The sequence below is a fragment of the Limanda limanda genome, chromosome 8 (assembly GCF_963576545.1).
Source record: "Limanda limanda chromosome 8, fLimLim1.1, whole genome shotgun sequence".
NCBI classification, from domain to species: Eukaryota; Metazoa; Chordata; class Actinopteri; order Pleuronectiformes; family Pleuronectidae; genus Limanda; species Limanda limanda.
Genome location: NC_083643.1, coordinates 10,736,152 through 10,754,277, shown reverse-complemented (window position 1 = coordinate 10,754,277; position 18,126 = coordinate 10,736,152). Strand labels below are relative to the sequence as shown.

The window sequence follows — 18,126 nt, the reverse complement described above, 5'->3', positions numbered from 1 at the left end:
AAATTGTCGGCTGCTCCAGTGATGCATAGACAACATAACACAATGAACGAACAAACACAACATAAACACATGCAAACACGTAAACAAATCCATTTAAATATGTACACATACATATCTCCTCCTCTTCTTCACTCTCACTGCCAGACTCTAATAGAAACGTCATCCTCGTATCGTGAAAACTGTTTTCGTCACTCGATGTTAAATGCAGGCCCTGTTTCTACCACCAGATGTCCCTACATTGCAAACGTGTATCAAACGAGTGTGCTGGGTATAATCATAATGCTATGAAGGACGTAAAATCACATAAGTATAAATAAATAAACAAACAAATAACCTGAACCTTATTATTTAATAAATAAACAGCAACAAATATTTTGTGATGAAAAGGCTATTTCTGTATTTCTACTTTTCCCTTTTTTCTACATTTATTCGTTTGTTTTTCAAACATTTATATATTTATACAATAGTTAACACACGTCTACAATTATGTGATTCTGTTTCTGTTTTAATTTCTATTTTTATTTATTACAATTATTTCTACATTTATTCATTCATTTTATTACACATTTCTAAATTTTTAAAATTATTTATTCATTCATTAGTTCTTTCCTTTATTAATTCATGTCTCAATTTATTTATTTTGTAATGTCCTATGCAGTGGAACAAATTAATAAAACATTCTCAGGACAGCAGCTGATAAAAATGTAGCCTGGCAGCAGAGGAAATTAAAGTATCTGCATCTGTTTTTTTGTCAGGAAACATGTTCCTAAAGCCAAGACAGGGTAATTATCCAAATTGTAAAGAGGGAATTTCTTGAGACAATTGGTAAGACCACAAATTTTCCCGTTCTACTTGGGGATTCCCATGTAAAAGCATGGAAGTGCCTCTGAACCACCCACAGGACAAAGGCCAACAAACAGGCTCAGAGCAGGTGGAGTCAAAGCAGCAGCACGTGACGAAGGTGCAGGTTTTTATATAAGTGTGCTGTGATGGGAAAACTTTTTCACAAAGGTTTGTTATGGAGAGAGGTGAGAATTCTAGATAGACTGATAACTGGATATTTACCATGGACATGAATGGTATACTGAGTGGATATCAGGTAGGTGTTACTCTCTGTACTTCACTGTCAATCACAGAAATTCAATGAACAGCTTCTTTGCCTGAAAAGGTTTTGGAGGGAAGCGATTGTCATGCATTTCTTAAAATTATGCCTTTTTTACAGATTGACGTTCTCAACACCCTTTACATAGTGTTGCTCACTCCAAGGTAACATGCTTCCTCACACTCTTTCACTTTCATGCTTGAGTTAACATAGTGGCTTTAAGAATTAAGTGATTTCATCTGCCAAACCAGTAACTTATCAAGAGACAGGCTGGTGATTACCTTATGAATTCCTTCACTTTCTGTTCTGTTAATCACTGACACCTATTTTCCGCAAATAAACTTTATTATTCAACACTGCCTTGTTGCTCACTCACACAGTTTACACATTTAAGATTGTATACAGATGGTCAAGAATTATCTGATTAAATTGAATGTGTTGCAGACATGATTTAACAGTTCCCATGTTTCTGATTAAATGCAGTGTGGTTGGGAGTCTTTCTGTCCTGGTAGTTTCCATAGTGAGAAGGAGGCATCTACAACAACAGGTGAGTCCAGTTGTGTGTTTTTGTCTTTGTGCCTGTCTGCATTCCTGGTGTTACATATACAGTATGGCTAGTTAAACAGTTGAAATGTATCTAAGCATTTTTTTGATAGTTTGTCACCACTGCCACATTATCCTTCTTATGTTTGTAATACAGGGATCTTGATTAAAAAAATCTTGCATATCTAAGGTAATGATATCTATGAGTTTGTGCAGTTTGGTGCAGCTTGCTTGAATTTAAGCAGACTGTTTGGCCTTTCTCTGCACGTTGTCTTAGACAGAACTAAACATTCAAGTTATACTTTGTTCAGTGGCACAAAAGGCTGCAGACGACATGTTGACTTCTGTGTGTTTGTGTGCAGGTGCACCTCCTCGTGCAGCTCGCCCTGGCAGACCTCCTGGCTGCTCTGATCCTGATGTCCACCAGTGTCATGAACAAATTGGGAATCCACAGCAATGTCCCCATCTGCCAGTACAGCCTGCCACTGTCGCTGGTGAGGAACAGTCACTTTCACTCTGCTAGACCAAAGCTGTCACCCCTAGAAATACATCATTAATTTTATTGTGTGGTGGTGGGGTCGTTGAGAAAGTTGCAGAGAAGAAGAGAGTTGAATTGAAAAAAAATCCTCCAGGGTTTTTGCGGTACTTCCCATAAAGGTCTCAGGATTGTCATTGGGTCACCTGGGACTGTGACTCAGCAGTGTCACGTCATCCCAGTAAAATACGCCTTATATTGCATCTATAGAGTCAAGTTGTGAGCTGTTTTGATGTCGCAGGTTACGTTATTGTTTCTGTTTCTTCAGCCTGAGAGGCAAGTATCATGATGTTACATTATAAATAGTTTTGAAACCAAAAAAAGGTAATGATCCCTCTGTAAGTCTTTTGTTAGCTGCATTAAATTAAAACCAAAGTTTTGCAAAAATTTCACATTACATCATACCTCTATAAGAGTTAAGGGCAGAGTGTATGTTGATTTTACATGAAACAAACAGAGAAAGGATTAGAAATGTTGGAACAAAACAACATGGCGAATTTCTCAATACATTTTAAAGGTCTTGACCCTTTATGTAAAGGGTCTTGAGATAATGTCGATTACGATTTGGCACAATACAAAAAACATTGAATTGAATTGATGGAATTAAGTCACACAATATATAAAATAGTATGAGCTCACATTAGACTACTATTGAAAAATGATATTAGAGAAACATTCATTAGAGCAGGAGTTTCAAAGACTAAAGCTCATTCTGTACAAGCTGCTGTATATACATGTAGTGTACTGTAAACATATTTATATGGAGGATATCTAAGCTAAAACACTACAATTTCTGACGAAGTTGAAATGGAAGCAATGCCGACTGTACAAAATTCCTTTACGGATCTATTCTTCAAAATCTCTGTATAAATACAAGTTTAACAGGTCACCACTCTTACTATTGAAACATGTTTTTTTAGAAGGTTTAAAATAAAGTACAAGTAACTGACTGTTTTGATGTTAGTAGAGCAGCTTTTTTATGAGCAGGTTGTAAAACTAAACTGAATAGTAAAAATGTCCTCAAACAGACTCATAAAGAATGTTCTCATAAAGACAGAGAAAATGCAAGTCACCTACGGAGAATTGTCATTCAACGTCACTCTTGAACATCTCTGTTGCCACAAACTGTGAATGTCACCTCTTTACATTGAATTTAGATTTATGGAGTCGGACAAGGACACTTTTGAGTAAATCAACAGTTTCAGCAGTTTACATTTAATTGAACCCTTTGGCGTTTAAAGGTTCATTAGGTGAAAGGGATCTATTGGCAGAAATTCTACATAAAATATTCCTAGTGTGTTTCATCTAAATTGTTTGAAATGTTGTTTTCTTTACCCTAGAATGAGCCCTTTATATTGAAATACTTAATATTTAGATCTGGAGCAGGTCCTCTCTACAGAGACTGCCATGTTGTTTTTACAGTTGTCCAAACTGGACAAACTAAACACTTTTTGAGTTTTGATGTCAACTGAAGGCGAGGGGAGGGTGAGGTGAGGGGGTTTTCAGCTGCAACATAGAACTTCACCACTAGATGGCAGTAAATTCTACACACTGAACCTTTAATGTATGAAAGCAAATATTTGTAACTTTTTTCAGAGATGTACTTAAACTATCATCATCATCTTTCATCTCCATGATACATTCTTCCTCACTATATATTCTCTATTGTTTGTCTGTTCTGTTCCAGACATTTTACTTTATTTCATTTCTGCTGGTGGTCATTTATGCATGGAAGTCAAAGAATGCGATTCAAGGATGGAGAACGAGACCGACAGAGGATGAGGGCACGCAGGTAAACACCAGACTGTATTTGTGGATTATGATTTGTCACAACATAAAATATAACTATAAAATATTATAGTATATCTATTTTTTCAGAAAAATGTTTTAATATATCGTGTTTGTTCTACAGAGTCAGTGTAGAAGAAAAATGGTAGCGATGCCTGTATATGCCATAGTGTGGTGAGTTCTGGAACTCGAAACTAAACCTTTCCAAAATATGTATATCATCCGTGGTGAACTGAATTTAATTCTGTCCCTTTCTCTACCATATCACAGGCTGATTCCTATATTTATGTACTTAGCATACTTGCTCACTTCCTTCATAACCACAACTTTGCTGATTGCAAACAATGAACGGTCACAGGTCCTCCATAATGAAAGCAAGTACTGCAGCAGGTGAGCACACAACCTTCAAAATAAACTTCTTCAAAAGACGTTACAGAAGTAAAAATAATCTTTTTTCCCTGTGTTTTTCACTCTTTTGATTTCCCCTTTTCCCTCAGCTGTATTTTGTTCTTGCACGTCTGGGGAGATTCCTGCTCAGATACGGTGAGTAACAAACTTTCTCATTATACACGTGCTGTCAACTCTCTTGGGCACATTTTTTATCTGCTGTGAAATGCAAGACAGTTTCCTTTTCAGATCTGGTGGCATATTGTATTTATTATATGAGCATGTTCCTTTTTCTTAACAGGATGTAATCCATGATAACTTCATCAAAATATTCCTGGTCTTTGTGGTGATACCAGTGATGCTGTCTTGCTCTGTAAGTCATAAGAAACTGCAAAATTTAAAGATTTTATTTCGTATTTTTTATATTATACAGTATATTGTGTGATCAAAACCAATCATTGTTTTTTTCCTGTTTCAGGTGATTTATTATAAGGTTGGTAAATGGTATGAAAGACATCAGCATCAGGGTCTTTTTCCAGTGGAAGGAGACGGGCGTTCGAGAAGGCGATTCAAGACAGTGTTTTCTACAGCAAGAAATATGGTGATGGTCATCTTAGTTTGTTGGGCACCAGGTACACCAAACACTCTCACACATACACATTTAAAGATAATGTATTTCATCTCATTGACTTTAACTCAACCTCATTTGGCTCTTCTATGTTGCAGCTCTTGTCCTCATTCTGTTTTCCACCCTGATGAAATGGACAAATATTGAACAGCGCAGTCTATTTGGACTTTATATGATACAGGTATACGATTTCACCTAACGAGAGAAAATAAGAATTTTATCTGATGTTTGAGTTGCAAAAAGTAATTTATTTGTCTTTTTCAGGCGGCTGGTGTGTCCCTGCAAGGCTTCCTGAACAGTATGGTTTACGCCTGGAGACGACCAAACTTCACCGAGGCCGTTCTAGGGGAGAACACCCCCCTGGTGGCACACAACCGCCTGGCCTTCTTTGATGAATCGCTAAGGACCTCATCCTGTTGACACACAAGGGAGAAACTGCTGGAACAACTATCGGCCTCAGGACGACCAATTGAACACTTCATGACTTCATGACAGCTAAAGACTGAAACATGAGGCAAATATGAAATGGACTGGAGAGGAAAAGAAAAAAAGGAAACATGAAGACTGCAACAGATGCATTTGTCATTAAATAAAGTCATAGTAGCTTAAATCGCACTTTTTTTTATTAATGGGAACATGGGAGTTGTGTTGTATTTATTTGAACTGTTTTATATAAGATTTTAAAAGATGCCGTGAAGAGTTGTGACATTAATGTGATGTGTGATTTAGTTTGTGTTTTATGAAGTGTATTTGTATTGTTTCTTGAGGCGTATTTAACCACTTGTTTTAATGCTGACTTGTTATTTAACTGTCGCTCTGCACGAGTTAAGATATAAACGAGCGAGCATGTGCTGGAGCAGTGAGCAATGCTCAGGGAACACTGTGTCTGGTTTGTTGTGTCTGTGCGCAAGCATAACTTATCTCATAATAAAGTGTGGTTTGTGCAACTGAGGTCATATACAGAGACTTTTCTAACATATGGTCACACACACACACACACACACACACACACACACACACACACACACACACACACACACACACACACACACACACACACACACACACACACACACACACACACACACACACACACACACACACACACACACACACACACAGGTTGACTGCATGCTGCTATAGGTCGGTGCGCAGTCACTTATTTATGTCCTGTACTTTAAACTTGGTGTTCTGTAGTAACTCTGCACAGTTTGTTCACTGGCCACATAGACACATCTAAAGGTTTGATGTAATAAAACAGAACAGTCACCATCTGTTCCTTCAGTGACTGTCTGTCCACACTATTTCCTGCTTTATTTTGAAATTATTGTTGTGACTTAACTTCCTGTCTTCTTTTCAGTTTCTTATTTGCTTATTTGACTCTGTATTTATAGCCTCGTGTTTCACATCATTTGTGAAGAACAGTATGTGCAACAAGTGCTTTATGTCTTTGTTCCCCGTTTTTTACCTGATTCACGTGTGTTTGCCCATTTGACTGTTTGATTGGATTGGAGTTTAATAAATCTCAGCTCAGCCTCAGCACCTGCGTTAGGTCGTTTCTCCTGTGTTCCAGCTGCATATATACAAAACCCACGGTACGAGACAGGGTTCTCTGTCAGAGGCGGAGTCCGTCCTGTAGCAGCAGCACTGCTTGCTCATGTGCTTGTGTGTACGCATACCTTTAATTATCTGCCCGGTGAGTTTACTGAATATGACGGATGAACCCTGCAGCCTCGCTGGCTAAACCGCGAGGCTATGGCCTGGAAACAACTCTGGATTTCTAAATGCGCTCGTGTCCTCCAGCTCCTGGGTTATATAAGTCGTTTGGCTCAACGATCTTGCAAAGCTGCGCCTGAGTGAGGAAAAAACGATGTAATACACACATCTGGGGAATTTGATGTGACTCTTCCCAGTTTTCTAATTCCAGGTTCAATTTTCTGATCTTCAGTGACCTCAGCAGTGGGATACAGCTTATTATAAAGACTCTGTTACCAGACACAAGGAAACTCTAGTATAGCCCTGGCGTTCATCGTGTCTTAGTGCCAATTACATTTTATTCTTTTGCTCTTCAACAGTAACCAATGATCTTAAATTTGACTGGTCCTCTACATTAGAAAGGATAACATCTGGTAACCCATCAGTTATTCAGTCGGTCGACAGACAACAAAGAGAGAAAGTAAAAACACAGACTAGAGTGTTTGATGAGGATAGGAGTGCCAGACGGTTTGGTGTTGAGTCCTATTATATAACAAGATGAGATCACCTAATGCCAGAGGCCGTTCCACCGGTCCTACCTGCTTGACAACACCTATTCAAAGACTCCCGGACACACACTTATCAGGACGCACACATGACATCGTGATATTTATTCTTATCTTTAAAACAAGTAATAAGAGGCTAAACAAAAAAACGGAGGTGATATTATTTGTTTTGGTTATAAGGTAATCATGTTTCCTCATCCTTTTAGAACACAAAATATTGATTTAAAACATACTTCAACAAAATCTACTGGCTTTACAGTAAAATGTGACCACTTAAACAATAAACAGCATTATAACCTGTTGGATGTAAGAGTCTCTTCCCTGCTCCCGTGTTTGTTTGAGTTCTCCCAGATTGTGGCACTGATTTGGAAAAGTTGTTTTTGCTGTACCGACCTCTTGTCTCCTCAGAAGTCCATGGACAAGGATCTTTGCTGAGCCATTTCATAGTTCCCTCTCCGGCTTCCTGCTCTGTGCACATACACATCGTACCTTCCGTCGTCCTCGTCGTCCTCGTCCTCCTCCATCACTCTGTCCTGTCGTCCCATTGCTCGATCCCCGACGCTGTGATGGCCCTGCGTTCGGCCTTGTTTCATATTAGGCCAGCTCTTCTTACGCAGACTGCTGTTCAAGTCCCTGAAGGGAGGTAAGGTGGTCAGAATGTCGCCTCTGAAAGGGGGGAGCTCCAGGGACCCCCTGCCCAGGCTGAGTGCACCCTGTGTGGCTTTGATGGAGTTGATGGAGGCCTGAGAGCCACAGTGGTGTTCGTGTATGCAGCGGGAGCCCGTGGAGGATCTCCTGAGCGCATGTAAGGACTGGAGCTCCTCAGAGAACTCCCCAAGGTCACCTGACATATCCTGAAAACAATCACATCACATTTTTAGTTTTGAAAGAACATGGTAATGCTCATTAATAATCCGTCAAAGTATTGAAACTAACCTTGTCTCTGAGACTACAGAGTTCATAATGGGGAGGGTCAAACACTTCCTGGAAGTCGCCCCGTTGAAAAAGGTTATTCTTACGTACCAACACCTTTAAAGTATAATTAAACACACTTAGTAAATCAACTAAGTCCACACCGATATTTTGAGGCAGGATTGTGACTCAATTACCTTTTTCCGTGGCTGTTTGACTTGCACCAGGATGGAGATGATGAGTAACAGCAGCACCACTCCCGTAGACACACAGATCATTGTCCCGTGGGTCTTTGTGATCTGGTAAAAAAGCCCTTTGCTCTTTTTCTCTGGATAATGGAAATGAAGAGAGAGATGAAAAGAGTGATAACACACGACAGCTATTCAGAGGCACTGAGAGTACATCACTCATTTACTCGTTAACATGCCTGCAGGACCGCCTGTATCTTTGGCTGCCAGCAACAACACAGAGGCTTCACAGCACAACAGAATTTTAAATGAAGAACTAGAAGCGAACTCAATGGAGCTCAAAGCTCCACCAAGGCCCAGCTGTTTCCTTATGAGACCACCTGGGAATTCACTGGATCCAGATTTTTATTTGGATCTGCACCAAATTTCACACACTCCTAAATATCAGTCCCTGTAAAAATCGCATCTTTGAGAAATCAAGGAAACACTTTTTTGTCGAAATCCATTCAATTGTTTTTGTGTTATCTTGTTGCCTTGGCGGGGGGTAATTACAAAGTGCATTTGCAAAAGCGGATTACCTTTGCAGTTGCTTTCATCCCAGGGAAAGACACAGTTCTGTATGCCGTTGCACACCAGAGAAGTGTTGATACACATGTTACTGTGGCAAAAGAACGCACTGGCCCCACAGGGAGCTGTAACACAAACAACAGTGTGTTGCAAAAAAGCTGACAAAGCAACAAAGACAGAGGGTACATTCATCTATTTCTTGTGATTCTTGGCAAGATTCAAATCTGGGATTCAATATTGAAATTGTGTAATATTCTAATACAAAGGTGACTACAACTTATTTTTTATTATTGTAAATCTGCATTATTGGATAGAAGCCAAGAGAGTGCTGTTTGATAGGCTAAAATAGACAACAGAAAAAATTGAAATGACAAACTCACGGTCTGCAAAAGAAGTGAAGAGCATGCGGAAACGGCTGAGACGACTCGTTTCATCGGCCCACATCCTCACCACTCCCACACCAGTGTCCAGCATGATGTCGTTGGCCACTGTGCTGCAGAACTTGGCCTGAAACAAACCACACATCATTTTCTCTCACAGCTTTCAGATGTGTCGTCTCATTGAGGCCAAGGTCTGGAGAACAGTCGCTGCACAGAGAGAAACTGAGAACTGAGAGAATGATAGAGGATTATATGCAACAAGTAAAGCACGCCACACCAAGAGACATTAGCTTTATAGCACATAACACAAATTTGTGAATAATACCTTTAGGTCCTCAATGGCATGACTGCCGTCATAAACAGCCACAAAGTTCTTCTTGCATTCGTTCGAGTGTTCCATCTGGTATTCCAAGAATCGTAAGTAAATCTGAAACATGGAATGAGGAGAATCCGTTCATCTTTCATGCAGTTAAATGTATTTTGCTTTCTCATAAAAGGACCAGTCTCATTTGATGGAAAGTTTGCATTACAGGATCAGATGTGAATAATTTCAAACAGCTTTACTCAATGTGTTCTTAAGTAAACTGTAGGATTAAAAGCCTGTGTTTGCTTTGGACTTCATGTGCATATATGTTCAAGCTGTGGATACATACACACATAAACGCATTTATCTGGGGTTTATTGAGGCTAAAGACCACATGCTTCATCTTTATGATTGTGTAAAGGATATGAACAAACAAACATCACACCAGATGTGGACGGGATAAAGATTTAAAATGCAGTGAAGGCTGGAGACTCGTCTTTTCAACCACTACACTGTCACTTTGAGATTTTTCTTCTTATTTCTTACCGAAGCTATTATCACTCAATCCCTGCATTGCACTTTGTGTAATGCTTGTATGCTGATGATGTAGGAAAGGGGACTCCCAGCTGTTGTGCATCAGCCAAGTGACAAAAACATGACAATATTAGATCCAACAAATAATTAATTTATCAATTAACTAATAGTTTTTCATTAACCATAAAACTGATATTTATTTGGATGACAAATTGAGTAATTGTTTGGCCTAATGTCATAATGTATTTTTCTTTCACATTTCTATCATAACAACTAGAGATTATGTGTAGGATTGTTCAGCCTTGGTGGAGGTATTGAATCTACTAAGAACCATCTTAGTTGGTAACTTTGGTTGAACACTGATTAAAAAAAGATTACAAAACCCTACCCTGTTGTTTGTTGGCGCTCTTATGGTCCAGATGCAGTCCACCGCCTGGTCTGGCTTCACTTTGTACTCCTCGTCCACCTGACTGGAACGGATCAGGCCGTCGGCACCAGACAGCTCGAACTGACAATCTGAAGAACAACAAAAGGAGGCAGAGGAAGTGGAAATAAGGAGATTAAGGTTTGTGTTTGAGGGGAAACTCTTTGAAAAAAAGAAACAGAGTATTCAAGTGTGGTGGCACTACCTGGAATAGGGTTTAAAAGTCCTCCCACATGCAGATGAAATTCAGGGTCTACAGAGAGATATCACAAAATGAGGGTCATCATCAGTTAGAATGCAGGTCTTTGATTGGTCAATGACAGCAGAGACATCTGATGAAAACCATCCCCCTGTGTTTTTGAATCACCTGCAGTAAAGGTGTACTGGACCTGGAAGCCGATCCCCTCCAGCTCCTCATCACTGTAGAAGCGGATCCACATAAAGCGGCCGCTAGAGAGGACGACTCCGGGACTGGCAGAGCCGCAGAAGCGATTGATGAGTGGCGAGATGCTGAAGGGGCCGTCCCTCACCTCGATGTGGTCGAAACGACACTCGAACGACGCCTCGATGTAGAAGGAGTCATCGAACAGGAGCTCTATTCTCTCACGGGGCAGAGCTGAGGGAAGAGTGGTGGTGTGTCACTTCGACTGCCACAGAGGTAATTCAGCAAAACAATACCAACAAAAGGCAGTAAAAAAAATAAAACCGTCAGACTTCCTTGTATTGCTGATATTTCATGAAGTATTTTTAGATCATTCTTTTGTGAGCTTTGTTTGATGGGCTCCAGTTGCAATTATGAAGAGAGCGATGCACGATATGACACCAAAGTTTGATATAAACTTTGCAATGCAAGATAATGAGGAATGCTCTGTCGGAGAGTGACGGCTTGTTTGTACTTGAACAACCACAGAGGGAAAACCTGCATTGCACATAATGCGTCTGTCAGACATTGGCTTTGTTGTCAAGACGGATACAACATCCTCGTAATATAATCCAAAGATAATATGGGAAAGATGCTGAAGCCATTGTGGAAGGATGGAGCAACAGCCGACTGTGTTATTGGTTGTTTCCAAACACATGAAACAGTGCTGACAGTGATGTTTTCTCTCCATCAGATTCTCTTTAACGACCACCAGAGCTCACAAAAGAACCTGAGCTGACGTCAGCAATGAAATCTGCACTATCCCCCCCGCCCCCTCTTAAAATAAAAGAATAGAAAGCTGCAGCAGTGACTCAGGCTCATAGTGTTGGTTACCTTCCAGCACATAAAGGCACTCCTTGTTGGGAGGGTACATGTTGGGGTAGTTGGGGGAGCGGAAGGAGCCCCCCTCTGTGTTCCGGACCCAGGTTCCACAGTGACGATTGCGCTGCGGCCTTTGAGAGGGTTTCACTGCTTTGGATTCCGCTCCTCCATCTGCATGTGAAACACCATCCAGATGAGACATTGTGACGGGGAAACAAATGAAGAAATGAAAAGACTTTACTGATCTACAGTCGAATGTGTATCTTGATGCGTCAGTCCCACCTTTAGTCTTCTGTGCCAGAGCAAATCCCTCCTCGATGAACAGGAGAAATATCCAAACTGTAAAAGAAACCAGAATACATGAGTGGGGGACGATCAGGGAATAAAGATAAGAGGGAGAGGGAGCATATCAGGACATGTGTGTCTACTTGCTCTCTCTCTCTCTCCTCTGAATATCCCCATGTATATGAGAGGCCAGGGGTATGAGTTCAGAAACATGGGGAGAATAATGACCTGCTGCTTCCACCATCTGCTCCAGTGACTCTTGCTCCCTTTTTCTGCAGCCTTCTTTTTCTTTTTAGTCTTTTTAAAAAAAAGGTTTATACATGTAACACTTTGCACAGCAATCTGCTGACTGCAAGGACGTCTAATGACAAATTACATTTTCTTGATGAAATCATATCATCACATGACCTAAATAGAGCATCTAGCCTGAGGGCAGCACGCCACTGGAATTTGCTTTGAGTTTTCTCCAAAGTGGCAAGTTGACATGTTGGCATTTTGCTGTGTTGCTGTAAACGTCCAATGACAAACTGCCGAGCATGGAACAGCAGCTGTAACGGCTGTGGTAATTTGTAGTTAAAGCATCTCCACTCCAGTTATATGTTACAGCTGATGATCTAAGAAAAGACCAGTTTAAAACATTTAAGACTTTTTTTCCAAGCAGCTGCTCACATGGGTCTCTTGATGATTTAGTCTGTGTTGCCACATCTTACGTTATCTAAAAATAATCCTCTATCCCTGATGATAATAATGTGATACTATGGCTGACCTTGAGAAAACTTCAAATGAGAATCTGCACTAAGGTATCGTCACAAATACACTAATGAACCCCTGACGAGCAGAGAAGAGTGGAGTGTCATTTACATATACATGTACTTATACATGATATAAAAAAAATACATAAACTGTGGCAATGTAAAGAAGCAGGAAAAATGTGAGGTTTTGTGGAATTCATCTCTCTCCACAGAACATCCATAGAGAGCGTGTGTGTGTGTGTGTGTGTGTGTGTGTGTGTGTGTGTATGTGTGTGGAGGAGGAACTTAGGCAGAAGCAGCCTAAATTCTCCTCCTGTCCATACACTGGCTCAGCCCATGCATATGCTGTAGGAGGAGAGACATTTCTCCCTTTTACTTCCAAATGAGGTTCGTTCATTTCGTGGACTCTTTTGCACCACAATACTAACAATGGTAATGGATACATAGATAATATTATACATACACATAGGTCAGAAGTCATTATATAGGCTAAATATATATAATACAGCATCGGGAGCTGTCACTTCAGCACCATGAATGAAAACAAAAGAGATTAATTTACCTTTTCCCAAGTTTAAAAAATGTCTAAGCAGAGTTGATGTGTTCTTACTTTTCAGGACACTGATTAATGCACAAACAGTTGTTTCCCTAAACTAAACTATCCTATTATTATTATTATTAATAATATAATAAACCAGGTTAGTCCCATTGAAGTCAAAGATCTCTTTTACAGAGGAGCCCTGGACAACAGAAGCAACACAGTTTCAACAGTAGACATTCAAGCCTAAAGAGATTTGACCAGAGCTGTTAACTCCTCATCATCTTTGTGTGGAATTTTGTGCACATGAAAATCTGCAGAGCTTAAGAACAACGTAGTACAGGAGTCATCTCAAAGAAAGATGATCACAGATTAGACTCTATCTTCCTCTCCGGTTACATCAGTAATTGTTATTCACACAAAGATCAGAAAAGACATTTTCACTAAATGTCCTGAATCGGGCAAAAAGGAATAATGTCACTCACCTACAGTCATCCTCCCAGATGAATCCTTTCGCTGGCTTTAGATTTCAAACTTTACCAGCTCTGTGTCCCTCACATCCCTCTGCTCCGCTGACTCGTGCTCTGGATTAACGCATGTTAAAGAACCATGGTTAGATTTACAAAACCCAACTTTCACCTCTTTACCCTAATCCCATTGGTCAAGATGAGAGAGGCATCTGGCGTGTGAAGTAAAAAGAGCTGATGAAATTCTGATTTATCATCGGACTTCCCCCGCGGAGAAAGATACACAGTGAGATGTTCCTGCAGAGCTCAAGGGTGGATCAGTCTGACTCTTCTCTCTCACAACAGATGATCTGTCTGCGGCTGCTCGGGTTTTAAGATTGGGCTCAGTTGGCGCGAGAAGGGGGGGAGAGCTGATTGCGCATGCGCACAATCCTACATGAGTAATAAGTGATATGACAATCCACACACAGCCTGTTTGGGATAATGCTGATTTACATTTTGAAACCTTTTGAATTGAATTAGCTGACACACACAGACACACACACACACAAACACACAAACAGGGCACCTGTGCCAAGAAACTCGGTGGGTATATAAATCAGCCACAGACTGCCTTCCTGTGCAGTTCTGTGCAGTACAGAGAACACTCTCATCTTCCTCTGTAGGGACACACAGTCAGTGACTGAAATGTTTTTTTTTTAAAGTTGCTGGCGCTGCTGAGCGATGAAAATGGAAGCCAAGAGTTACTACTTCTTTGACTTGTTATATTTTGAAAACCCAACCTAATGCCTCGTTCTTGGATGATCATCGGCGTTAAACAGCTTTAGTTGTTTCTTCTAAACAGAATGCCATCCTCCATATATTAAGCAAAAGCCTGATTATAATCTAAAGTATTAGGCATTTACATTTCTGCTTTGTCTTTAGCTTGACAATTCTACTTTTTAATTTTCTACTTTACGTATTTTAAAGACTATATTATTAATTCTTTCAGAATTCACATTGCTTTAAGTTAAAGAACAACAGCACTATCAGCAAAATATATTTAAATTAAAAATATTTATTGACCCCTTAAATGTTTTATTACTAAACTACATATCTTAGTGTTGGATTAGTGGGGTGATGACAGGAAATGGGAAACATAATTACTATAATGATAAAGTACAAATTGAAGATGTACTTCAATACATTACAGCAGTGCTTATGAGGAGATGTGATGAGATAACTTCTGACCAATTTAATACATGTAGAAAAATATAATATTCCTCTTTCTCACATAAATGTGTTTTAGGAGACACAGAAGGAAAAGCAACAGTCACCAAACTCCACAAAGGAACTGGAAACCGAAGCAGTGCAGCCCATCACGCCATGTTTTCAAACTCTCCAAGGTGATCATTATTCAGTGAGGTGGCACCAATTTTTCTTCTGCAGCAACAACCTGGGGGTAAATTAATTCAGCGCACACACACAATATATGCACCATCATAAAGTTGCATCATCTGGGCCGGTGGTTTAAAAAATGACCCGTTCCCTTGTGATTGATTATATAGAGAAAGTGCTGCCTCAGAGATACAGAACATGAATCTTTTAGTTTCCAGGGTGTGTTCGGTTTTGGGAGGATCGCAGCGACTGTGCCTAATCCTGAGCCGAGCGACTGTCCAACTTCAGCGAGACAGTGCGAGTGACTGGTCGTCCACAAGCCCCTACTCTCACCCCGTATTAAAAATCTGCATCTGTTGCCATGGCGACCAGGCTGCCGTCTCGCCTCCTTCGTCTGAGGCTCACAGGAAGCAGATGTTTGGCAGATGTTTGAAAAAGATGGAAAGTCAAATAGGAGCTTGTGGTGACCTAAAGCCAACGGAGACACCGTTTTCTTCTGTGAGTTACTGTCGTGTTTGAAAACACTTTGAAATACTGAGACCTCCTTGAATCTCAAATTCTTTCTTTTTTAATTTGCCACATCCTGCAGCTCAATATTTGCTCTGAATAAAATGTTTAGTAAAATAACTCTTCTCTATCTCTATGAAAGAACTACATTACATTACATTTAGGTGACGCTGACCCTAACTATTCAACAAGCTGATGAAAGTTGGAAAAAGAGCTTCTTATGCAGCTGTTGTTACTTTGAAAATTGGAAAAAAGCGACTAGAAAACATTGGTGGGACCTCTTCTGACACATGAAAACATAATGTCTTCCAGTTGTGTGTCCGTTTAATTCTTTAGAACATGATATCTCAAGAAAGCCTTGAGGGAAATTCTTCAAAATCGGTACAAACACCTCAACTTTTTTGTTTGTTAAGGGTAAAAGTCAAGGTCACATTGACTTCATTTTCTTCTGAACGTGATATATCAGAAACACCAGGAATTTCTTTAAATCTGGGACAAACATCACTTGGATTTAAGAATGACCCAATTAGACGTCAGTGGTCAAAGCTCAAGGTCACTTTGACCTTACAAAACCCATTTATGCCATGTGAACGCATTATCATAAGCATATCTCCAGAGAATCTTTTAAAATTTGGCACAAATCTTTGTTTAGAATAACGGATTACCTGATTACAGTTTGGTAGTCAAAGTTTAAAGCTCACAGTTGCCTCACAAATCCTGTTTTTGTACATTTTATCTCGAGTTTGCCATTTGGGAATTTCTTCTTATTTTGACCAGTTGTCACTTGGACTCAAAGATGAACTGATCAGCTTTCAGGTTAAAGGTCACAGTGCTCTCATATGAGTCTGGAAAAAGGTCTGTAGTTTGAAACTGCACTGGTTGGCAGAGGCATACAACCACAGGGCGGTAACTGGTTATTTGGGCTCTATGACACTGATATCACTGCACCACCTTGAAGCTCATAAGAAAGAACAACTGCACAGTGAAACATCATCTCAATGCCAATCCCCCAAAACCTCCCTCATCACCTAATCCTCAAAAGCACCAGCGTTGGTCCAGCAGCTGTAAATAAGACCCGAGCATTACACGTGAGAAAAGAGGTCAGCGGTCATGTGAAGATAATCAGACATCTTTTCTGTAATGTCCCAACCTTCTATGGCGAAAGGTTGTGCAACCACTCCAGTGAAGGCAGAGACAGCAGAGAGGATCTGATGGAGCATAATGAATCCTGAATTGTTCATTTGCGGGGGCCAGGATTTTAATTAGCATTTTGATTGGAGTCTTAACCAGGCAAGTGATTGCTCTTATTAGCGTGTGCTTCAGGATGAAATTAACATCTTTAATTTGGCTTAGTGTACAGTTGAGTGAGCCAGGTGACATTGCTGGGTGAGGCGTTCGGTCCCTTACATTCTTTCCTTTTGTTTTTCTTTACTCTGCAAGAACACACGCATGTACAGTCTGCAAAACTTCATGTATACGTGCATTTGTGTGTCTAATATTTGAAATTAATTTGTCTGAGAAGAGATTTTAAGGACAGGGGTCATCTCTGAGGTCAGGGATGACATGGTGGGACATTTAATGCAGTTGCAGTGTTACAATATGGTGGAGGTCTCTGCAGCTCTTTGACTAAATCCAAGAACACATTTCTAGACTTGTTCTGAATCCGTGCCACTGCTGCTCGATGACAAAGCAACAGATTGACGAATTTAAAAGCAAAGCACTTTTATCAGCTCCAGAGGAAAAGTCATTAAGATGCCACCACGAGCCTGTGATTGGCAGGAAATCCCTGTGGATTTGGCCTATTACTGTTGATGAGGAAACACAGTAGCTCCCGACTTTAACAGGGTGGAACAGATTACTGTGTCCCAGTGACTTCTCATTTATTATCACATTGATTTGTGTTTCCCTCGCTCTACTCCCCCCCCAATGGGTCTTTTACTGTTACATCTGTAGATCATGTCACAATCAGTCGCCCTTGTGCACAGTCTACTGTTTAAATCCTGCATTCAACTGGAGACACAAACAAATAACATGGCTGAGAAAAATAAATACTTTTTCTTAAACAGAGTTTTCTTTTTTTCCCTTGAAGGCTGTTCATCGAAAACGTTATCTACACATTCTTGGAATTTAATCATCCACACAGAGCTTGACGTTAGAAGCCAGACCGCCCCCGGAAGACCCTGCCTCCGGGTGTAAACATAAATATCCTCTTCCCAGACAGATTTACAAATACTGTATATGTGATACCATGCAGCAGGAGGAGCTGGTGCTGAACTCCAGTCTTATCTCTGGCCCATATGACAACAGATTAGACCAAGAAATAAGAAAGGAAATTAAAAGAAAAAAAACATGACCTAATTCAACAAATGTCAGAAAACAAGTGTTAGTTGATGTAATTTTCAAA

At 40.2% G+C, this 18,126-nt stretch overlaps 2 protein-coding genes across 2 annotated transcripts; one reads left to right on the top strand and one right to left on the bottom strand.

Annotated features, from left to right (window-relative positions):
- The first annotated feature begins 1,066 nt into the window (after positions 1-1,066).
- Positions 1,067-5,568, top strand: si:dkey-30c15.2 (uncharacterized protein LOC558938 homolog). Its single transcript, XM_061077203.1, has 12 exons — positions 1,067-1,099; positions 1,223-1,266; positions 1,586-1,649; positions 2,008-2,139; positions 3,868-3,972; positions 4,093-4,142; positions 4,239-4,358; positions 4,466-4,511; positions 4,657-4,728; positions 4,834-4,987; positions 5,082-5,164; positions 5,248-5,568. Exons 1-12 carry the CDS (start codon positions 1,067-1,069, stop codon positions 5,401-5,403), a joined length of 1,059 nt encoding a protein of 352 aa, XP_060933186.1. The 3' UTR covers positions 5,404-5,568.
- A 2,080-nt stretch (positions 5,569-7,648) lies between these two features.
- Positions 7,649-17,680, bottom strand: neto2b (neuropilin (NRP) and tolloid (TLL)-like 2b). The gene is made up of 12 exons (XM_061076990.1): positions 17,668-17,680; positions 12,079-12,135; positions 11,809-11,958; positions 10,921-11,169; positions 10,759-10,806; positions 10,518-10,645; positions 9,617-9,718; positions 9,292-9,418; positions 8,923-9,036; positions 8,354-8,484; positions 8,181-8,273; positions 7,649-8,098 (listed from the first exon to the last, which is right to left on the bottom strand). The coding sequence occupies exons 1-12, from the start codon at positions 17,678-17,680 to the stop codon at positions 7,649-7,651; spliced, it is 1,662 nt and encodes a 553-aa protein (XP_060932973.1).
- Between the last annotated feature and the right edge of the window lie 446 nt (positions 17,681-18,126).